Genomic DNA, 25179 nt, shown 5'->3' on the forward strand with positions numbered 1-25179 from the left:
CCTTGAGAACAAAATGCCACAAACCATCAAATCACATTGAAGATACGTCATATTTGGAGTCTCTTAATGTAGAATGCACTATCAAACTAAGGACATTAAATGAAATACTACAGCTTCGAAATCAGCATGTTAGCTTAATATCTACATAGCTACTCTGCAAATCACATTTAAGTGCCTGGCAGAGGGTTCATCAAACCACCTTCACAATTCTCTATTATTCCAATCTCGTATAGCGCGCGGGAAGAATGAACGCCTATATCTTTCCGTACGAGCTCTGACTTCCCTTATTTTATCTTTATCATCGTTCCTCCCTATGTAAGTCGGTGCCAACAAAATATTTTCGTATTCAGAGGAGAAAATTGGTGATTGGAATTTCGTGAGAAGATTCCGTCGCAACGAAAAACGCCTTTCTTTTAGTAATGTCCATCCCAAATCCTGTGTCATTTCTGTGACACTCTCTCCCATATTCCGCGATAATACAAAACGTGCTGCCTTTCTTTGAAGTTTTTCGATGTACTCCGTCAGTCCTATCTGGTAAGGATCCCACACCGTGCAGCAGTATTCTAAAAGAGGACGGACAAGCGTAGCGTAGGCAGTCTCCTTAGTAGGTCTGTTACATTTTCTAAGTGTCCTGCCAATAAAACATAGTCTTTGGTTAGCCTTCCCCACAAAATATTCCATGAGTTCCTTCTAATTTAAGTTGTTCGTAATTGTAATACCTAGGTATTTAGTTGAATTTACAGCTTTTAGATTAGACTGATTTATCGTGTAACCGAAGTTTAACGAGTTCCTTTTGGCACTCATGTGGATGACGTCCCACTTTTCGTTATTTAGGGTCAACTGCCACTTGTCGCACCATTCAGATGTCTTTTCTAAATCGTTTTGCAGTTTGTTTTGGTCTTCTGATGACTTTATTAGTCGATAAACGGACAGCGTCATCTGCAAACAACCTAAGAAGGCTGCTCAGATTTCTCCCGAATCGTTTACACAGATAAGGAACAGCAAAGGGCCTATAACACTACCTTGGGGAACGCCTGAAATCCCTTCTGTTTCACTCGACATTTCCTAATATGTATTGCTGTGAGATGGTATAACACAGGCGGCTGCAGAATAATAGCGCCAGATGCTTCAAGGCAGATGCCAACTGTTCCACGAAATCCTACTAAAAAATAGCTCGTTTTTATTGAATGATAAACTCTGAAATCTCTGGAATGCACTGCGCCCCTAAATACCACACCCACTGTCAGGCCATACTTTCATCTGACAACTGCAGTGGTTACGTATTTCTTTTTCTTCCCTTTTCATCTTACTCTTTACCGTGTTAGTAGTAAAGGAAGAGAGTTGAGTACGAATAAATATTAGTATACGAAATAAGAGTTTGTATTCTTTTTTTTTCTAATATGAATGAGATGAGGTGTGGTGATTTACGTTAATTCTGTGAAGAAAAAAGTCTGCAAAACGATTACAATATTTGCCAATAGAGCGCAGCTTCCGAGCCAGGAACGATACATACCACTGACAAACTCTCAGATAGAATCACACCAAATAATGAAAAATTCTAATATGAATACGTATGAGAGACGTCGTGTTTTTTAGGTCGGAAGACAATGAATCTTAGTAGGTCTTTTGTAAATATGATAGTCTGAAAGGGAAGAAATTCTGAAAGTAATTTGAGAATATGTCTGTCTTAAAAGCAACGAACTTTCGAAAAGGGTCTGGAAAACAAATTCAAGAACAGAATTGGCAGAAAGAAAAGGAACACTGGACATTGTAACTTAAGCTAACGTGTTATTTGAAATGAAACTAGAGAATCATTCATATCAATTGCTAAAAAAAAGTAGTTTTAGTTATTTAATTACTAGAGTTATTCCAGCTCAGTAATTCAGTGATGTATAATAAATGTTTAATTCCATCTGAATTTTGTTTAAATCAAAAGCTATGTCATAATCATAGTGCTAAGTGAATTGAAACTTCCCTTTCCATTTCCATTCACAAATTTAGTGCTCAGTGCACGAGTGTGATGAATAAATGTTTGGTTCAGCAGCCACAGATGATAAATGCACATGAGCTGCTACCAAACGTATGAACCAAGTGCTAGTGTCAGCATAATTCCATTCACAGGCAATACAATAAGGGATGGTGTTGACTGAGCATGATGTTTGATTATGGGACGCCAGCGACTGCAGACCGTCGCCAGGTGACCTGGACAGGCCAACTAGGGACTGAAGAGAAAAATTCAATGAACGATCACAAATTGTGATAAAGTGGCAGTCGTTAAGACCACAACGTTTGTGGGATTTCGTCATAAAACTGTCCGGAGAGCCGGTACTTTTAGATCTGATGATTGAGAAGAATATGATACAAGCTAGTTTCAGTTTTATTGTTATAAAAATAGAGAGACATTTATATTTTATTTATACATAAGTATTCAGACAACTTGAATACTGCCCAGTGTGTTCCATTTTCAGATGAAATGAGCAGTTGTTTAAAGCTGAACCGGTGGAGGTTGTAACACTTTCATGCCATTGTGCTCTTTGACCATTTATTATTGCATATATACTTGCTTTTATCTTTATGTAAATTTATATGTACACTGAAAGAGATAAGGGAGAGTTTGGATATGTTCACAAAAGGACAAGTAATTTAGGATAAACGCAATCACATTCACGTTCATGTATCAAGAAATACGTGTGAAAGTAGATTTTCACTGCTGAGGGCTACTATGAACTCTATTAAATAATCAGCAGAGAAGTCCTACCTCAACCACGAGCTACTGGCAAGACAAGAAACAATGAAGAAAAATAATCGCCACATGCTGGTAATTGTTCTATTCAGCAATATATATCTAATCAATGATTACGAAAGAAGTGAATTTAGATGCACTCTGAGTAACATTGGTTGAACATCTTGCTACACATACAAAGGAAACCCTGTCTCTTCCTCAAGGAAATTCAACTTAAAATTGGAATACTTCACACACATTATGTGAGTACTGAAGTGCAACTACTTAACGAGTAATTAGTCAAGGAATGTATGTAATCTGAACAAGTCCTCAAACCTCGAGGAATCCAATAAATTACACAACTTCACGACGACAAAATATAATACACCTGTACGGGTATTCACTCTACTCTGCAGATTTACATGTACAAAATGATAAAGAGAGAATTAAGTTTTGATATACTTTGAGCGACATGAGGTTAAGTACATAAGTACATCCTGGTTGATACGAAGAAAGTTCATCTGCTTCACGAGAAAAATCAGCTTCAATTTGATAATCTCGACAAAAATCACTTAAGCGCTGAATGTGCAAGTGTCTATTGAAAACTAAATAAGAAATAGACTCAGATACCATCACTACCCGTGTGTCACAGTAGCTGAACAAAGCCACCTACTTCCAAGTCCAAAAACTTATGAAAAACATAAAATTCAGTCCTGCACTTATTGCAAATTACATTTATTTTAGATACTGAGAACAGTTATTTCACTTACCTAAGTATATGGGAGTATGATGTTCCTTTGTGCTGCACAGTACATGGTTACCAACAATTTCCTTCCAAAAGCCCAAAAACAATGATAAATGCAACTCCAAAATTTCTCCTACCATAACTAACATGATTTCCTCCTAAACCTCAAAGGCTGAAATAAAGACGGTAGAATATTACTGACTAGCACAGTCCAATACCTCCATCTACAGACTGTCAGATGGACAATTGTTCTTACCAACACACAGCAGCAGAATGCTGTAGGAGACGAAACAGTAACATTTATGTCAAGTATCTTTTATAAAAGACGTTCCATAAAATATAAAAGTGCTACGGTATTTGATACAGATGAAGCGGAGGAAGTTCGTCGAGAGTCTTGCCGTGTGTTGACTAGAGGTGCACCAATGAAGAGTAACATCTCGCCCATGGAGAGGATAGCCCTCCGTAACTTACGAGTAGATGTGGATACAGTAGTCTTAAAATGTGACAAAGGAAACGCTACTGTCCTCATACCAAGGGATGACTGTATTAATAAGATCAATGTTTTATTATGTGACTCAACGTATCTCAGAATCGATAAGGATCCCACTAGCCGAGTGGTGCGAAAAATAGGAGAACTTTTATCAAATAGTTCTTACCGAAGGAGGTCATCAAGAGACTGAAACCAAACAGTTCAGTTCCACCTAGGCTATATGGACTGCCTAAGATCCACAAGGAAAATGTGCCGTTACGTCCAGTTGTGAGTAACATTGGAGCAGCCACCTACGACCTAGCATCTTTGCTCAAACCAGTGATAGGCAAGTGTGCACATCACATAAAGAACTCTAATGATTTTATCAGCCGACTTCAGTCACTACAGCTGCAAAGTAACGACTTATTGGTCAGTTTTGATGTGGTTTCTCGACACAAAAATTTTGGCCCATACATCAAACTTTTGGAGCTAGATTATCAATGAATCTGTGGAAATAAGATTGTCTGACAACGAGACTCTCATCAATCAAGATAGCGGTTATCAGCTAAACTCTGCTTGGAATCCTGTTATGGAGAAACTTCGTAGTCGACGTAGTTATCTGAATAAAGATGAAAATCGACCTGATATCGATACGCCAAACTTTCACCGTGGAGGGCGTGAGGCGCAGCGCACGGAGTTGTTATGAACGCGCACGCTGAGCAGCGCATGCACAATATCACCTCAGTATGGCTTTAAATAGCAGAGCTCAGTGGTACTCACCTGAAGATGACCAGAAGACTCTGCGCCGAAATATCGTGCCAGGACGTTACCGACATCCGGCAGTTCTCCCGTGTTTTTATGGAACATGGTCCTAGCTTTTAAAAAACATTTATCAGGGAAATTGAGCAGTGTAATATGGGTCTAAGAGTTTTCCGATTTCCAGTGAAGAGCGATAGTCCCAGATTAGCACGGCCCCTCCTGTCAATGTACTGTGTACTGTGACATTACAGCCTTTATCACTGCGATTTTTAACATGTAAAAGTTTTTTTCTGTATTCGCGTCAGTATGTGCGAACTTTTAACATATACCAATGAATGTTGTAACCAGATATCTTTGCCGCGCTCCTGAAAAGCGCAGAATATCACGATAGCTATAAACTGTTATACGCTGCTATCGATCAGTAAAACAAAAAAAAAAAAAAACGATGCACCTATGTTTCAAAATAACAATTGCCAATTTTTACTTCTGCAGGGAGCCGCGCCGCCGTCTAGCTGTTCTGTGAATGTGTTGCGAGTCGGACGCAAAAGTATTGTGCTCCATACTGATATAATCATTTTATTGTAAAGTTAAGAGTTTAAGTGATTAAAAATATATGTAGCCACAAACAAGCGAGAATGTATATCGTGAAAAATTCGCTCCACCGCCACAATGGGTGGCCATGTTGATGTAAGTTTCCGTTTCATAATATAATACTTGAAGCCTTGAAGTTTATTTAATTTCAAAGAAAATCTCTCAACCTTATTTTCATTAATTATGCTTGTGATAATCTTTCCTGTTTAAAAGATTTATGCAGTTTATGATCCAGCGTGTGTTCTGTCGGAACAGGAGGCTGTCGTGACGACATCGTTATAGTATTTATTCCAAGTTCTTTCAGTTCCGTTTATATGTTCGTACAAATCCAATTAGTTGGTCCCTTAGGTTTCTTTCATGTAACTTCTGTCTGTTTTCTCCGCGCGATCTTCCTCCGAAAAAAAATTTCTGTTCATTTTTTAGTAATTTTCGATATCGCGAATGAGAAAGGACAGCCACCTCCTGCTCCGAACGGAACACCACGACTTTTCTAACGTCGGAGAGTACCGCACGAATTTTTCCGCTAAAAGGTAATAGAATTTCTTAAAGCTGGATCAATTACACATGTTGCTGCTGTTCTCCGACAAATCTGGTGTGATTAATAGTAATTTATTCTGCCACGACAAAAAGAACAATTTTATTTTTACCAAATCAACAAAGCTTTCAATTAAATTACTAAAAATCATACCAGAGTACCTGCTCATATATCTGACTTACAGTGACGCTAAACCTCTTTGTCTTTCCGCGGTAGCTACAATTACTGCCACAACTGTCGAAGTAGGTACCGACTACTCTTAAAAAAACTCACATTCGCCCGTTGCAGTCACATGCAGCGGATTAAATAAGATGAAAAGGTATACGAAGGACACAGGTACACAAATATCAGCGTAAACATTGAGAATAATAACTACTCACTTCCATGTGAGAGACATACTAACTTCACTGACTATTGCTTCCCAGCCAGCCATCACGTGACTTCTACTCTGTCACTACTCTTCCTTTCTCTTTCTCTCTCTCGCTTTCTCTGCAATGCAAGAACGGTACGTGATTTTTTTAAGATGAAAAGGGCGTAGGAAGGACACAGGTGTACGAATATCAGTGTAAACATTGAGAATAAGAACGACTCACTTCCATGTGAGAGACATACTATCTTCACGAACTGCTGCTTCCCAGGCAGCCATCACGTGACTTCTACTCTGTCACTGCACTTCCTTTCTCTCCCCCCCTCCCCCCCCCCTCTCTCTCTCTCGCTTTCTCTGCAAGGCGAGAACGGTACGTGATTTTTGCGCCACTCACTGTTCAGAGGAGCTTCCTCGGGCTGTAGTAGGCGAACATGCTGAAGTCCGGGTGCGTCAGGGCCCAGCTGGACTCCACGATCCAGGCGGTGCTCTCCGTCTCAGTCCTATGGATGCCTCCCAGGCGGACGACGAATTTCTGGCGCCTGTGACAGAAAGTTTCCAAATTTCAGCTGCGTAGCAGGCTATCGACAGTACTAATTTCTAGGAATGGCTGATGGTGGTGGTGGTGGTGGTGGTTAGTGTTTAACGTCCCGTCGAGACAACGAGGTCATAGAGACGGAGCGCCAGCTCGGGTGAGGGAAGGATTGGGAAGGAAATCGGCCGTGCCCTTTCAAAGGAACCATCCCGGCATTTGCCTGAAACGATTTAGGGAAATCACGGAAAACCTAAATCAGGATGGCCGGAGACGGGATTGAACCGTCGTCCTCCCGAATGCGAGTCCAGTGTGCTAACCACTGCACCAACTCGCTCGGTAATGGCTGATGGAAATGAGTACCAGGAACAATCAAAAGCAGCTGAAAATTCAACTGCTCCTTGTCAAGCAGTTGTTGTTATAGTCTTCAGTCCAGAGATTGGTTTGATGCAGCTCTCCATGCTACCCTATCCTGTGAAAGCTGCTTCAACAACTCCAAGGACCTACTGCAAACTACATCCTTCCGAATCTGCTTAGTGTATTCGTCTCTTAGTCTTCCTCTACGATTGTTACCCTCCCCTCCCCCCCCCCCCCCCCGCTTCCTTCCAGTACTAAATTGGTGTCCATTGATGCCTCAGAACGTGTCCTACGAACCGATCCCTTGTTTTAGTGAGGTTGTACCGTTGTACCACAAATTTTTCGTCTCCCCATTTCTATTCAGTACCTCCTCACTAGTTACATGATCTACTCGCATATTCTTCAGTATTCTTCTGAAGCGCCACACTACAAAAGCTTCTATTCTCTTCTTCTCTAAACTGTTAATCGTCCATGCTTCACTTCCGTACAAGGCTACACCGCATACAAAAACATCCAGAAAACGCTTCCTCACATGAAATCTATACTTGAAGTTAACAAATTTCTCTGCTTCAGGAGCGCCTTTTGTTGTCATTGCCAGTCTATATTTTATATCCTCTCTACTTCGACCATCATCAGTTATTTGGCTCCCCCAAATAGCAAACCTCATCTACTACTTTAAGTGTCTCATTTCGTAATCTAAATCCCTCAGCAGCACCTAATTTAATTCGACTACATTCCATTGTTGTGGTTTTGCTTTTGATGACGTTCATCTTATATCCTCCTTTGAAGATACTGTCCATTCCGTTCAACTGCTTTTCCAAGTTCTTTGCTGTCTCTGACAAAATTACAAGGTCATCCGCAAACGTCAAAGTTTTAATTTCTTTTCGATGCATTTTAATTCCTACCCCTAATTTCTTTTTTGTTCCCTTTACTGCTTGCTCAATGTACAGATTGAATAACGTCGGGGATAGGCTACAATCCTGCCTCACTCCCTTCCCAACCACTGCTTCCCATTCATGCCCCTCGACTCTTATAACTGCCATATGGTTTCTGTACAAACTGTAAATAGCCTTTCGTTCCCTGTATTTGCTCTCTACCACCTTCAGAATTTGAAAGAGAGTATTCCAGTCAACATTGTCAAAAGCTTTCTCTAAGTCTGCAGATGCTAGAAACGTAGTTTTGCCTTTCCTTAATCTATCTTCTTAGGTACATCGTAGGTCAATATTGCCTCACATGTTCCAACATTTTTACGGAATCCAAACTCGTCTTCCTCGAGGTCGGCTTCTACCAGTTTTTCCATTGGTCTGTAAAGAATTCGTGTTGGTATTTTTTAGCCGTGAATTATTAAACTGATAGTTCGGTAATTTTCACACCTGTCAACAGCTGCTTTCTTTGGGATTGGAATTATTATACAAGTTGTATTAGGAATTTCTTCTTTTGTATATCGATAGATGCTCTCAAAAGCAACGAATTATCAGCAAAATTAATTACATGGTGTTCTGAAATACGTAACATATCACGTTGTTTTTGTAATCACTCATTTGTCAGTATAATATTTCCTGAATGGTTTTAATACGTTGAAGTTAAAATAAAGAAATGCTGTCAAATTTCCGTTTAGTTTCACTTTTGCCAGCATTCGCGAAAGTTTTATACAAGGTAATACACAACCAGTTTCTTAGCTACCAGACTACTACAGTAACAATAATAATGTCGTGTGACTAGGGCCTCCTACAGGGTAGACACTTCGCCGCGTGCAAGTCTTTCGATTTGACGCCGCTTCGGCGCCTTGCTCGTCGATGGGGATGAAATGATGATGATTGGGACAACAACACCCAGTCCCTGAGCGGAGAAAATCTCCGACCCAGGCGGGAATCGGACCCGGGCCCTTAGGATTGACATTCTGTCGTGCTGACCACTCAGCTGCCGGGGGCGGACACTACTACAGTAATAATACACTGTCAATGTCGCAGTTCGGATTTCTAAAGAATTAGGAAACTAAGAAGGCTATTTACCCATGTAAAAATAATGAACTTTATCCACTAGTCAATAAGCTATACGTCTGCTGGTATACATTCTGACCTGTCAAAGGCATTTGATGAAGCAAATCACAATATCCTTTTCATTAAATTAGAAAATTGTAACAAGAACGCTTACAAAATGCTTCAAACCGTATCTCTGTGATAGTAAAGAAAAGGCGTCAGTAGAAAATGGTTTGGTATTACACCGTCAAGCATCATACAGCTCAGAACTGATTGCGGTAGCTGTCCCAAAAGGTTCTTTCTTACAGCCCATATTTTTTTATGTATGTCGACGACCTCTTATCAATAATGTTACCTTATGCCAAGTTTGTTTGGTTTTCAGAGATAAAGACATTTCAATAAATAGTAAATGAGGAAGGGTTTGGAAATATGTGTTAATGAGATTTTCATGTTCATTAGTAAATGGTTTGTAGCGAATTCTTTGTCAGTAAACTTTGATAAAACACACTATATGCTGCTCATAATTTGGAAGAAGTCTCCCTCCCCCCCCCCCCCCCTGTGTGTTCCTAAAACATGACGAAAAACAACATACTAAAAGTAGTAAATTCTTGGTATAATGGCTTTATAATAAATTCAACTGGGAGGAACATAACATAAAACTGCTGAAGTACCTTAACAAAAAAACTTTTCATTGTAGACATTGTTAGATATAGTTGATAAAAAAATGAAAACCTTGGCTGAGCGTCATTCCATTGACCATGTGGGATCATTTTACTGACGTTTTCCTAGTTTAAAACCAGTTGAAACTACCCTCTGACTTAGTAACATCCCATATGATATACTACAACATTAACCGCTTCACATAGAAACTTTTAAGATCTTTAAAATCGGATGTGAATAGTCACAGTCGCTACATTGCATCTGAACACACATTCTCCACACCAGCAATTAGACAACGGCCGATTGATACCAACCCCTGACACTAACTACCACTGATGTACTACATAAAGTGCACAAATGAGACGATGACAGCAGTATTAGTCCAAAACGAGTTGTGAGTGGGTGAAGATTAATTTTACTCATTAGAGGCTAGTTCATAGGATGCATTAATTTAAGACTAAATATGTGATAACACTGACAAATATTCTAACAACAAATGTAAAAAATAGCAAATACTCTGATGTGTGATGATACAGGATACTTCCAAGTTTATGTTAAGACTTTCACTGCATTAGGATTAGATGATGATTAATATAAGTGATTTACTTAATGTCAATATGTATGTCTATTTGAGGATTATTTAATGTAGTGTCAATATTTTATGCTGAAGTTCAAGGATTATTCGTATGTCTAACTAAAAATTTTCTAATGTCTATACATAAATTATTGAATTGTTTTGATCAATTGTTCAATAACATCTGTGTCATGCTAAGAATATTTGGTGAGAAACTTCCTGGCAGATTAAAACTGTGTGCCCGACCGAGACTCGAACTCGGGACCTTTGCCTTTCGCGGGCAAGTGCTCTACCAACTGAGCTACCGAAGCACGACTCACGCCCGGTACTCACAGCCTTACTCGTAGGAGACGAGGTACTGGCAGAAGTAAGGCTGTGAGTACCGGCCGTGAGTCGTGCTTCGGTAGCTCAGTTGGTAGAGCACTTGCCCGCGAAAGGCAAAGGTCCCGAGTTCGAGTCTCGGTCGGGCACACAGTTTTAATCTGCCAGGACGTTTCATATCAGCGCACACTCCGCTGCAGAGTGAAAATCTCATTCTGGAATATTTGATGACTTTTTAATGTTACGAAAAATGTAGAAAAGGGGCAGAAATTAAAATTTTCCTTAATTTCGCGCTAGCACAGCCACAAGGAACCTCAGGTAGTGGTGATGACCTAACTATGCAGCAGAAAGAAGGAATGAAATCAACACTGAAAGGCAATGATGGACATGAGCGCGCGCTGGTATCTCGGCACCAATCACCAGGCCAGGTACAAGCTCATTCAGTAGAACATCGATTGATTGTATATATATATTGAGAGATAGACAGAGAGTGAGACGCAGAGAGGGAGAGGGAGAGATGGGGGAGACAGAGAGAGAGAGAGAGGGAAAAAGAGGGAGAGAAAGAGGGAGGGAAAGAGACACATTGAGGGAGAGAGAGAGAGAGAGAGAGAGAGAGAGAGAGAGAGACAGAGACATTGAGAGAGAGAGCGACAGCAGAGAGAGAGAGTAGGGAGAGAGGGAGAGACAGAGAGACAGGCAAAGAGAAACCGACAGAGAGAGAGAGAGAGGGGGAAAAAGAGGGAAAGAAAGAGGGAGAGAAAGAGAGAGAGAAAGTGAAAGAGAGAGAGAGTGTGTGTGTGAGAGAGAGAGACATAGAGGAAGACATATTCCTTTGCTCTTGTTACGTGAAGCAACAAGTGTCACCTCAAATACAATAACATCAGGGACTCGACAGTGCAATTAATAGCCTGTAACAAATTGTTAAGCAAACACAGAGGAATGACGACCGCTGACCAACAGCAAAGAAGCAGGCCATACTTACTCATAATGAACAGAGCCTCGCGCCATTGCCTCCTGCCCATCTCCATTGCTCTTGAGTTCAGTTGGACAATAGGATCGACGGCAGTCATACCGATGCACATAATCCAGTGATTATTACGGTGTAATGACATCTGTGTAGCCGGCCGCGGTGGTCTAGCGGATATAGGCGCTCAGTCCGGAATCGCGTAACTGCTACGGTCGCAGGTTCAAATCCTGCCTCGGGCATGGATGTGTGTGATGTCTTTAGGTTAGTTGGGTTTAAGTAGTTCTAAGTTCTAGGGGACTGATGACCACAGATGTTAAGTCCCGTAGTGCTCAGAGCCATTTTTTTTTTTTTGACATATGTGTATTAGATCTTGCAGCACCTCTCGTGAATATGCTGCTTGCCATTCCAGAGATGACAACATCCAAGTAACCACAATTTGTCACTCGTGGGACATTCCATTGGGTACCTACTACAGTGGTGATGGTAGATTGAGCATCTTGCTACACCAGCATATCTCATACTGCTTGTTGCCTTATTATCCTCACTATTGGGTATTGGGCCGTCGAGTGCCTCTGCTCCCGCTCATGGCTGCAGGCACTCCTAGGTACCAAGGCCTACATGTCCCGTAAGGCCAGGATCAGCCGATTGCCTGAGTCCCGACAGCATCGTACATCCCAATGGGTAACCGCAGCTCACGGCCATCTTGGGGAGTGGGTGCACAATGTTACACTATGGCTTCACCTGCCACACAACAGCCAGCAACACTTGGACCAAACAGCAGTTGTAGCGACCTTGGCTACGAGTAAAGGTGAACCAACGACACGAATCAGTGGAATTTCTGCGTGTAACGAACACGCGGCGTCAGCCGAGTCTGCCGAGAAGACACAGAACTGTAAATCTGAATGAATAAGTACTGACTTGCTAATCTTCCTTTATTAGCGCCAAAAGTCACGCTACAGGTTTCACAACACTATCCTGACAACGTAAAGGTGTCCCCTCCTGGCATCATTACAGCTTGGGCCAGAAGTGGATCCTTGTCGATATTAATATGGCATTAATTTTCTATGGTGATCAACGTACCAACAATAGCCTTCTGATGCCTCGAATGGAGTCCACATGGCTGAGCCATGACCACAACGTGGTTAGTCTCACGATCATTTCCTACTGGCCTTTCAATTTTTCCTGTTTTGTTATGGCCAAGACTGGATGTAGAAATCGGCATACAAGACGGAAATCTGTTTTGTCAAACCCGAATCACCTGTAGGTTGTCACAATTTAGAGGGGACTGTAAGGAAACTTATTTGTTACCTGTGAGGTGTAAGAACTGTAATTTAACTGGACGTAGAATGGCACCAGTAACTTTTACCACTTGTAGGCTTCTTGATTTAAAAAATAAATGGTTCAAATGGCTCTGAGCGCTATGGGACTTAACATCTGATGTCATCAGTCCCTTAGAACTACTTAAACCTAATTAACCTAAGACATCACACACATCCATGCCCGAGGCAGGATTCGACAGTAGCAGTCGCGCGGTTCCGGACAGAAGCGCCTAGAACAGCTCGGCCACAGCGGCCGGCTCTTTATGGTAATGCAGCACACGATTCTGCCAAGTGTCACTGGACAATGATTACACATAAAGATTAGTTAAGATTACTTGTCTAAGTTTTGCGTACGATTGTCTCTCGTGAGTTTTTCTATCGCTTTTGAAAGAGGTATTGTTTCGTTTCTTTTAGTCTTGTAAATATAAAAGTGGTAATAAATAGTACAAAGATGCCATAAACACGACGACCAGTGATGCAGTAACCAACCTGATGGAGCAGGCATCGAAACTGTCATTGTATAACAATGAGTTAAGTGAACAACTCGAAACTTTGCGATCTGTGAAACAGTCACAGTCGGATTCAGATGAGCTTAAGGCAGTAGTGAGTGTACCCTCCTGCCCCGAATATTACCGAGCGAGGTGGCGTAGTGGTTAGCACAGCGTATTCGCATGTGAGAGGACGACGGTTTAAATCACACAATCCGAGCTTGTGCGGTGTCTTTAATGACCTCGATGTCGACGGGATGCTAAACGCAATCTTCCTTCCTTCCTTCTCCTATAGATCCTTCAGCAGCTAACCTAATAACACCCTTATGTACAACACATGACGTGACAGTATTCATAAATAGCCACAGACGATCTAAGCAACTGGTCACATGAAACCGAGTCTGTGGACGGCCACTCAACGAGTAACGAGTGAAGCAGAGGGTTTACAATACAGACGCCGTGAACCGGATAGCGCTTGATTTTTTTTGGAGAGATGTTGAGTGGATTGGTGCAGAAATCTAACGAAACTGTTGAACCCTCTTCTAATTCGAAAACTGAACGTGCAGGCATATGAGTTCGCACAAAATCCAGAAGTTGGTCGACTCACGTCCAAAGAAGCGGAAAATAAAGCTCTAGACATCTTTCTACGGGAAACTCCCGGGGAATTTTCGTACAGAATCCTTATGGAAAGCTAAATGAGTTAGCTGCAGCGCTTCACATCACCACGAACCCTGCAGGAAATCGACATTGCCACCAAAATATGCAGTGATCGACGAATCTTTGCTTCCGAAAAAGAATTTTATCAGTGTGGGAAGAAAGATCATTTGAAAGCGCAATAACGACAGCCATAGTGTTATAGTTGTGAACGCTTTGGCAACAAGCCAAAAGAATGCAGAAATAAGTAGGTTAAATGAAACAAACAGAAGAAGGTGTTAAAAGCAACTTGGAATTTTTTCATCTGTAGGGAAACGTTCCCGATAACCCACGATACTGCAAACATCTGTGCAGAGATGGACTGCTGCTTCATAGGCTTCGTACAGAAAAGAGAACGTACATCTCTGGTAGACGCTGGTACACAAGTGTCGGCCGTTAGTCTGGACCTCTTGGGCAGGGGGAGTGTAAACGCTCCAAAGTACAGATCAAATGGGGTAGGAAACAAAGACGTGGAGCCGTTGGGGGCAACACAGCTCAGCTTTAAGGTAGCAGCTAAAGGGTTTTATGAGCTCATGGAAGGGTTGCCAACTGTGGGTCGGGGATATTCCACTGTTCTCAGACTTGACTTCCAGGATAGGAAACATGTTACTGTACAGTTGACTTTGCGGGAATACGCTTCCAATGGGTGCAAAAAGTGCAAATATTTCTATGTCGCAAGGTACACTGTTTGCTAAAGTGTCACCAGCTGAACTACGGACACTTGCATTAAAGATGGTTTCGCACAACAAAGTACCAGTTGGTGCAGAGAAGCTGATCTGGGTGACGGAGGATACTGACGTACCACAACAAGTATTATGTGTGTGGTGGAACCACCGCAGAGCAGTTAAGCATTAGATGGAAGGCACTTTTGGGATGTACAATGTGAGTCACCCTAAGGGATTAATATTACCAGATTTAGAGATACTTGATTAGGATAATATCAATAGATCAGCAACGTCAAGCAAACTGTCAGTGTATCTGCAGTAAGTGCCTAGGTTTGTCGTCACTTGAAAGACTGTGAACTGGAAGGCATGGAAAAGTTGTTACTAAAACGCTCAGTCTTGTTTATATCAGATGGTAGTTTGCCAACAACACCTGTAACACAACAATGCATTCCAACAGATGATAATACACCAACCTACAAGAAACGATATGGGATAGCAATGTACCTACAACTGTTGGCAGATGAATTTATGGATCAACAAGTAACTGTTGGCATTATGGAACATAGTGCTAGTCCCTGGTCAGCCAATATTGCCACTAAGTCAAAAACGTAATCTGATGCAACCGAGAAGTACAGATTCAGCTGTGACTACAGTTTCCCAAATGCATGCACTATAACAGTTGTGTATCCAGTCCTGAGCATCACTGAAACATTAGATAACTTGGGACAATGCAAACATTTTCAACAACGGATGTAAAACAACATTCACTTCACCCTCGTTATCAATACAGCAGGACTTCGTTTGGATTAAAAAGTGCTCCTGCTACATTCCAGCGCTTGTTACATGGAGTGCTTCATGGCTTAAAACCAAAGATATATATTGTGTATCTTGATGATATAATACTTTATTAAAAATGTAGAAGAGGATGTTAATGGTTGGATGAAGCAGACTGAAGACTGCTTGTTTTATACTTATTAAGGGAATGTCACTTTCCTCAAACTAAAGTTAAATACCTTGTACATATTTTCAGTCAAGATGGAGTAAGGACAGGTACTAATCACGCATCAACTGTGCATGATTTTGCAGCACACCAGACAACAAAACAATTGCAATCATTTGTTAGCTTCCATTGTAATTTTGTAAATGGATTTGCTGAAACTTCACAACTATTAACTCCGTTACTTCACTGTGCAGTTAAGTTTCGATGGATAGCAGACTGGCAGGAAACTTTTCAGAAATCGAAGGATAATCTTATATCAGGTCCTGCATTAGTATTGCCTGATTTCGAGAAGGAATTCATTCTTTCCTGTAATGCTAGTAACAGTGTGTGAGGGCTGTATTCTGAATCACAATTGCACTGGAAAGGAACACACAGTGGCACATAAATTTAGGCAGGTGAACAAGACTGAACACAATGGCTCAACTATCAAAGAAGAGTGTTGGCAGTAATATAAGGGATTTCTTATTTCTGTTGACATCTGCATGGTCAGAAATTTGCAGTGATAACAGATCGATCATACATCAGTGAAGTGGTTGTTAGGCCTAAGATAAGAGACCCTTCAGGTCAGTTCGAATAAGATGGGTAATCCCGCTGAATGAGATTGATTGTGATGTGGTTCACAGGTTCGGAGCAAAGCATACAAATGTAGACACACTAAGTAGAAAAGTACTGGATTACAGGCATTAGATAAGAGTCATAGGCCGCTGGTAGTAAACGTCAAATGTTAAAATGCAGCCGCAGTTTGTAATGCCTGGGGGTGTCCTCTGCTGGTCCACAAAGTGCAGTCCACACATCTTGATTCCTGCAGCTCTCAGAACTGAAGTATTCTGATGTAAGCGGTGTCCTGCTCTGACTGGATACCAGTGAGCACACGGCTACACCGCACACATTTTTATTGAGTAATGTGTTATGTATGTGTAAAGGCAATGGGGTCATTTATCGTACTTAAAAGCAATACCAGTATGCTAATAAAGAATGACGCTTGCTTACATATATCTCTCGACTCTTAACATTTCACAAATAGTTAATGGTAAACACTAGCTACCTTTATCACTGTATCGAAACGCGGAAGTCACAATATCACTTCATTTTACACATAGTGAGTTCGGACACTTTCAGCATGACCGGCTCCTTCGAAAGCTAGTCCACCACTTTCTTCTTCTTCTTCTTCCTCTCTCTCTCTCTCTCCCTCCCTCTACAAGCACCTCTATCCCATGCGTTAGGTGGCAAACCGTCTCACTTCTTATTGGCTGTACAGAATTACGCCCAATCAGAGGTGTCTTTCAGGGCGCGGCTCGTGCCAAAATCTAGCGAGAACCAACCACTGCTCTCAGCTCATTGACGTCATTAAAATAAGCAACTCAAAACTCTCTTGTTAAAGAAATAAAATGAAATAAACTTTAAGCTGTACTTTACGTCTTGAATTTAACTATATAGTCGCGAACGTTCTGGCTGTCTCTTACATATTCAAACAGGCTTGGACATCCGTCATCCACTAGTAGGGGAACCACTGGTGGATTCGTTCCCACGATACAAAGCTGGAACACTTGCAAGTTCCTGTTGGTGAATGTCCCACATACACTCACACAAGTACTCTCTTTCACACTCACCTTAACACAAAACATAAATATCCACTTGACATTCTTAAAGTTATTACTACAGCAAAATTACGAAAGGTTTTCTAACGTGAGAACTTTCCAAATTTGAACCTAAACACTGAAGATGTTATCATATCCTTTCGAATAGTCACAGTTGGTGAACTATTAACATATATATATATATATATATATATATATATATATATATATATATATATATATATTGATTTAGTTTTTTAAGTGTTGGATAATTACGTTTTTTACTGACTTTTTTTTGTAACTTCCAAATTATAACAGTTATTGACTTCAGATTTTGACAGATTGTTCCTTTACATAATAAAAGGTTATGTACCTAATATGAAGTTCCTCAGGCTATTTCTAGATCAGTTATTAATTTTTATAATTCCAGAGAATGTAACTACTCTGTAAGCGTCTCTCCGCTACTTTTACACGCTGCAGTTACGCCATATGTTCATGACGCACGTCTGCAGGACACAGTTCGCCCATTGCAGATCGTATAAGATTCTCACATACTTCTAGTGGAGCCCAAATACATTCATACAAGAAAGCTTTAATAGACAAATTGGCGATCGCGCCCTAGCTGCGACACCTCAGGTCCCAGGATAGCAAACACTCAGCTAATTTCGTGTTGATTGCGGATGAGCACTCTGATTTTATTTTATTTTTTTAAATTAATGATGTGGTGATATATGCTTGTGATATGTTCATACAGACGATTCAATGTTAAAGTTAATATTAGAAATCCTGAAAGAAATAGGAATAGACTCTGAGATTATTATGTAGACACTAGGATTACTGTTAATTAATTAACATTTCGCATCTATATCTTAGCGATGTGAAGTACGATAACTAATTCATAGTGTATTAATAGGCACAACCATCAGCAGAACAGACAGCTCTATGTGTCTCTCCGCTATGCAGTTGTGTTTCAATTAAACACGCACGGAATGATAGCAGGAGTGGACAGACCTTAACTGTGGATCAAATGCGAGTCCGGTGTCGATCAATAACGAAGCATAATTATGCATCACATATTCTTCTTACAGTGATGCACAAAAGATCGAGAACAAGTGAAAAAAAAATCAGAACTTGAGTGAATCTTGTTACGCTCATACTACTAGTTAATGAGACACATTGAGGAGACTGATACCGTAATTGCGTTTGCAACTTAAATACAAAGAATACCAGTTTTTAACTAAACTTTGGCGAGCAGGTTTGTGGCAAGAACTGTGACAACAATATGTTGGGTAAACATCAACTAAAGAAACCAGCTCGTAAATTATGTGGTGCCAAAATGATAATTACTGAAATCAAATGTGATATAAGGGCATTAATTATTTGTTCCGTAGCAAATGGTGCAATAGACACGTGATAGTTGAATTCATGTCAGTTTGAGAGCATGACCACTTACGACTCACGAGTGTTTTCAGTGTATCTGTGGTGCAATATACCAACGTCAGCCGGCCAGGATGGCCGAGCGGTTCTAGGCGCTACAGTCTGGAACCGCGCGACCGCTATGGTCGCAGGTTCGAATCCTGCGTCGGGCATGGATATCTGTGATGTCCTTAGGTTAGTTAGGTTTACGTAGTTCTAAGTTCTAGGGGACTGATGACCTCAGAAGTTAAGTCCCATAGTGCTCAGAGCCATTTGAACCATATCAACGTCAAAGAATCTTAGAACATATTTTGAGCTCAAACATAATGAGTTATCTTTAACAGAACGATCTCCTCAATGCCGGCCAGCATGGATTTCGAAAACGTCGATCATGTGAAACCCAACTCGCACTTTTCTCAGATGACATACTGAAAACTTTGGATCAAGGAAGCCACGTAGATGCAGTGTTTCTTGATTTTCGAAAAGCATTTGATTCAGCACCCCACCTACGCTTATTGCCAAAAGTAGGATCATATGGGGTATCAAGTGAAATTTGTCACTGGATTGAGGACCTTTTGGTAGGGAGGACGCAGTACGTTATCTTGGGTGGAGAGTCACCGTCATATGTAGAAGTAACTTCGGGCGTGCTCCAGGCAAGTGTGTTGGGACCCTTGCTGTTCATGTTGTACATTAATGACCTTGCAGACAATATTAAAAGTAAAATCAGGGATTTTGCAGATGATGCAGTTATCTGTAACCAAGTACTTTCTGACAGAAGCTGCACATTCAATATATTGATAAGATTTCAAAATGGTGCAAAGATTGGTAATTTGCTTTAAATGTTCATAAATGTAACATTGCACACTTCACAAAACGAAAAAACGTAGTATCCTATGAATATAATATCAATGAGTCACTGTTGGAATCGACCAACTCATCCAAATACCTGGTGTAACACTTTATAGGGATATGAAATTGAATTCGTAGATGAAGCAGGTGGTAGACTTCGGTTTATTGGCAGAATACTGGAAAAATACTATCAGTCTACAAAAGAGATTGCTTACAAATCACTCACTAGAGATATCCTAGGGTATTGCTGAAGTGTGTGGGACCCGTACGAGATAGGTCAAACAGGGGATATTGAGCGTGTACAGTAAAGGACAACATGAATGGTCAAAGGTTTGTTTAATCCGTGGGAGGGTGTCAGAGAGCTACTGAAGGAACTGAACCGACAGACCCTTGAAGATAGACGTAAACTATCCCAAGAACCGCTGCTTCCCGAGCGGGAGGGCGTGCCGGTCCCTGGTACGAATCCGGCCGGCGGATTAGTGTCGAGGTCCGGTGTGTCGGCCAGTCTGTGGATGGTTTTTAGGCAATCTATCTCGGCGAATGTGGGCTGGTTCCCCTTATTCCGCCTCAGTTACATTGTGTTGGCGAATGCTGCGCAAACACCATTTCCACGTACGCGTACACCATCATTACTCTACCACGCAAACATCTGGGGTTACACTCGTCTGGTATGAGACGACCTCGGGGGTCCACTGGGGGCTGAACCGCAGATTAACCCTGGGTTCGGTGTGGGGCGGCAATAGGGTGGGTGGACTGCTGTGTCCTATTGTGTGGTTGTGAACCACTGAGGGCTACGGGAGACGAAGCCTCTCCGTCATTTCTCGGTGCCCGGTCCAGTACATACGTACATACATCTCGAAAAAGTCTACTGGCAAAGTTTCAAGAACCAGCTTTAAAAGATGACTCTAGGAATGTACTACAACTCCCTATGTATCACTCAAATAGGGATCGTGAAGATAAGATTAGAATAATTACTGCACACCACAGAGGCATTCAAACAATCATTCTTCCCGCGTTCCATGCGTGAATGGAACAGGAAGAAACCCTAATAACTGTTACAATGGGACTTGCTCTCTGCCATGCATCTCTCGGTTGTTTGCAGAGTATAGACGTAGATGTGGATTACTTTTACTTTTTCGTGTCCGGAAACTACAATTTGTTTGCCCAGTATTGGGCAATGTCCAATGCTTCTTCTTTAGCCAGCCATAGATCGTCGAGGGTGCATCTGTGGGGGCAGGCAGGGCATTGTAGGAGATGTTCCATGTCCTGTCGAGTGCCGCAGTCGCATTTGTCGTCATTTTCGTCCAACAAACCCCATTTGATCAGATTAGATTTCACAGGAGCCACCCCAGTTCTGATGCGGTTAAGCATTCTCCAGGTTTTCCAATCACCAGAAACGCCGCTTGGTGGGTCCGTAGATGTAGATGAATTGTTGGGCGTCTCGTTGTTGTACGTACGTGTAGCTTCGTGAACGGCAGATGGTTTTTATGTGTCTGTAAATGGTTTCATTATTTAATTATTAATTTTAAGCCTCCACAGTTACAATGTTGGGCCGTCCTTTGCGCCCAAAGGTAAATTTCGCACCATAAACTGTTCAGTCAGCGTTCTCACCCTGTCCCCGACGAACAGTCTTACAGCTTACTCGGCACTTCCGTTTCTCACGACGAATATAGGGAATACTGAAAGACCAAATTTATTGAAATCACAGCTGCAGATATTGGATACAATTTGTTAAAGTGTAACATGCGACATAATACAAAAAATACGAGGCCTGTTCAGAAAGTAAGCTCCGATTGATTGCCAAATTGAAACCACAGTGAACATCAGAAATGTTTTACTTCTAACAATTAGCTACACCTTTCAGCTACTTCTCTACGTAGTCGCCGTTCTGACTTAGACTTCTGTCATAGCGTTGTACCAACTTTTCAATAGCCTCATCATAGAAGGCAGCCGCCAGTGCTTTCCGCCAATTCTCCACGCTGGCCTACACCTCGTTGTCTGTGTCAAAACGTTGTCTTCAAAGACAGCGGTTCATGTGACCAGAGATGAAACTCAGGGGGAGACAATTGCGGACTGTATTGTGAGTAATCTAACATTTCCATTTGAAAACGATGCAGGAGCATCTTCATTGCCCCTGCAGAATGCGGCTGAGAATTGTCTTGAAGAAGAAACAGCACGACAGTTATGTAATATTAGCTGCATAGCTTCAGGCGAAATTTCTCACCAGGCCCTCGTACTTGGCGGCAGACACTATTTTCTAGACATCTTTACGCACTCACTGCGAGCTCAGAAATGAGAAGAGCGACGTGATGCTAACTGGGGTTATACTAGAGACACTACCCAACACATCTGTGCAAAGCTTTATCGGATTTTCATAGTCGTTTCCATTTCGCGACCGATCGGAGCTTACTTTCTGAACGCCCCTCGTAGTTCAAATGGCTCTGAGCACTATGCGACTTAACTTCTGAGGTCATCAGTCGCCTAGAACTAATTAAACCTAACTAACCTAAGGACATCACACACATCCATCCCCGAGGCAGGATTCGAACGTGCGACCGTAGCGGTCGCTCGGCTCCAGACTGTAGCGCCTAGAACCGCGCGGCCATTCCGGCCGGCGACATAATGCAGCATCAGAAGTTAGTCGTTCCCCAACAAGGCTGTGTCACTCTGTCAACACCTCGCCAGCTGCCGCTCCAACTCACCCGATGGTGCACCCCGAGGAGGTGAGGACCGCCTTCCTGGTGATGAGCGAGCCGCCCCACATCTCGACGTCGTCTGGGACGATGAGGGCCTGGTACGGGAACTGGCCCACCCCGGCCGGCTGGCCGCCGGTGATTCGATCACTCCCCTCTCTGGGTGGGCTCCACGCGTCTGAAACAAGACGCATCTCTGCTGAATTTTGCGCTGTTTCGATCAGTCTGAGAACTGTCAGTTTAGAGCTGATCAATTCCTTCAGACAGAAGTCTCTACGTCCACCATCGCCATCATTCATATGTACACTACTGGCCATTAAAATTGGTACACCACGAAGATGACGTGCTACAGACGCGAAATTTAACCGACAGGAAGACGATGGTGTGATATGCAAATGATTAGCTTTTCAGAGCATTCTCACAAGGTTGGCGCCCGTGGCGACACCTACAACGTGCTGACATTAGGAAAGTTTCCAACCGATTTCTCATATACAGGCCGGCCGGAGTGGCCGAGCGGTTCTAGGCCGCACGAATACTTGTCAACAAATAATGGTGATGCAGCGGGATGGCTGAGGATGCATTTCGAAACTCATGGAGACTATAGCCTGTGATGCAGCTGTTCCTATTTTTTGAAATGGCTGGTCAATCTACAGTGCAGGAGACGATTTAGTCTTATTTCACGATTCCAGACTAAACGAACGAGAGATGCTCGCCTTGGTGTATGTAGCTCGACTGAGCCAGTTCCCAGAGAATGCTTGAAATGGGTTTTGTTCCACTGGGAACCAATAGGAGCGCAGCATTCACGCCTCCCCCATCTGAAAATTAGGGGAAACCATCAGATACACAATAATGTTACATCTGGTCACATGATTGTGACGTTGGGGAAATATAAGATGAATGCAGTCGCAGAACAGCAATCGAGATTGTCATCCACCTCCACCTAGCAAAAGAACTGCAGTGGTTTAATTCCATGTCTTTGATCAACTCCATGTCTTTGTCTGTATATGCTTATTGTTTGTTCTTCTTTGTTCAGCGACCTCTGGCATGTCCAGACTGGCAGCAACCTGGCATCGGTCAGGACCTACAGTGACCACGAACATATCCTGGACAGCAGCAGCCACTACTGGCTAGTCAGCACTCCAGTGATCTCTGGCCCGTCAGGTCCAGCAGTGGCAACACCGTGGGATTCTGCAGTACACCTGCATCCTAAAGCAGGACAGTTGGCTGCTATTATCAATCCCAGTTGTGAATTTGTATAATGAAGATACCTAGTCAGTCTCAGACGAATTCTGCTGGGAGACCTGTACCAAAGGGTAAAGGTCAGTACTGGTCTCCAATATACACACCATCCCAGAATATTCAGGTGTTATTGTAAGGACAGAGTGCTGATGTGGTGGATGATAAGATGCCAGTACCTCCCAGCACTCTACTGCTTTCCTCTTCGACTTATAATTTAACGGCCAGTTGTTCAAAGTCCTTAAATATTGGTATAAAATCATCAGTGGGCAGTGAGTGGTGTGTTGTGTTTGAGACTGAAAATGCATCAAAAGGTGTTAAAGTGTAGTTTATGAAGTTGGAATGGGATGAACTATGTTGTGCAGAACACTACATCAATCAACAGATGACCTCTGAGTATTGCCCATCTCGTACACCCCTAGACATTTACTGTGCTAGCCTGACACTATCTACAACATCATTGTATAAGGGTGCAGCACTCATGTTGAGGTCTGAAGATTGATCCATTTATCTGCAACACTCCTCCATTACAAAATTCTTCAGCCTTTGGATGGTGCTATCCCTTGTGTTGAAAATATTGAACAGATGACTGCCTTTTGTACAAACTCTGTCTAAAAGCATTGTGAACTATCTCTGTATGTGAAATGTGCATGCAGACTATCTATAACACTGCATCAATACGATGACAAAAGAAGAAGCTAAGGGAATAGCCATCAGTTTAATTTGATAAATTCTGTGCAGCTGTGAAGATAAAGGAAGAGCCAACTGATTTTTTTTATGTAGTACACCCAGTGTATGATTGTTGAATAGAAATATGTACATTACTGCAAACCGTGTCTTATTTTGTTCGTAGCTCTCATAATAATGTTGCTGTTAACAGTATTTTCACAGCCAAGCTGGGTAGCCATGCTGTCTAGGGCGCCTTGCCACAGTCCCTTGGGAATGGGTATGTGTGTTGTCCTTTAGTTAGTTTCAGTTTCAGTTAGATTAAGTAGAGTGTAAGCCTAGGGACCGATGACCTCGGCAGTTTGGTCCCATAGAACTTACCACACATTTCCATTTCCAGTATTTTCACAGCAATGTCTAGAACACCACAGCAGCACCAAGCTGTCTGAATCACCTCATCACCGCAGTCAGCGTCTTCAGTCATTGTTAAATTAAATAACACATCTAATTTCATGTATATATACCCTCTGAGCACTGCAACTCAGCTGGTAACATATATTTTCTGTAAAAGCTCATTGCATGCAAAAACCTTACGTAACTGATATCACAGCTGGGTGGTGAAGCACCCTCGACGCAAAGACTTTGTAAGATACTGGTCCTGTGACAGTGTGGAAGAAGACCAGGTGAAGAAGAAGAAGAATGGGATACTCCTACTCAACAATACACAGGTGATGATAGCAGGTCCCTCCAGCTATGGCAAGACAGATGTTCTCATGTCACTGCTAACAACCCAGATAGAGTACATTTTGAGCATGCATGTGTATTTTCAAAAACTCTGTTTCAGCCCAAGTACCAGCTGCAAAAAGATACTGCAAGTTGTCAGTGGTGTATCATACATGAAATTAAGTCAAAGCAGTGAAATCCCTCAGCCAGAAAAAGTAAAACCAAACACTACATCCATATTTGATGAGGTCACTGTAGAAAACCAGGATCAAATTCTAC

At 42.0% G+C, this 25179-nt stretch overlaps 1 protein-coding gene and 2 non-coding genes across 3 annotated transcripts in view; 1 reads left to right on the forward strand and 2 right to left on the reverse strand.

Annotated features, from left to right (window-relative positions):
- Positions 1 to 6585: 6585 nt before the first annotated feature.
- LOC124716817 (serine protease 44-like) overlaps positions 6586 to 25179 on the reverse strand; it is a 42026-nt gene continuing 23432 nt past the window's right edge. Inside the window, exons 2-3 of the mRNA XM_047243368.1 lie at positions 22285 to 22453; positions 6586 to 6727 (exon numbers count right to left, since the gene is read on the reverse strand). Coding sequence (XP_047099324.1) covers positions 6586 to 6727; positions 22285 to 22453 — 311 coding nt within the window. The remainder of the gene's footprint in view (positions 6728 to 22284; positions 22454 to 25179) is intronic.
- Trnas-cga lies at positions 10525 to 10599 on the reverse strand. Its single transcript has one exon. It is a non-coding gene; the product is annotated as a tRNA-Ser (tRNA).
- Positions 10684 to 10758, forward strand: Trnas-cga. The gene has a single exon. It is a non-coding gene; the product is annotated as a tRNA-Ser (tRNA).

The sequence above is a fragment of the Schistocerca piceifrons genome, chromosome 9 (genome assembly GCF_021461385.2).
Source record: "Schistocerca piceifrons isolate TAMUIC-IGC-003096 chromosome 9, iqSchPice1.1, whole genome shotgun sequence".
Classification (NCBI taxonomy): domain Eukaryota; kingdom Metazoa; phylum Arthropoda; class Insecta; order Orthoptera; family Acrididae; genus Schistocerca; species Schistocerca piceifrons.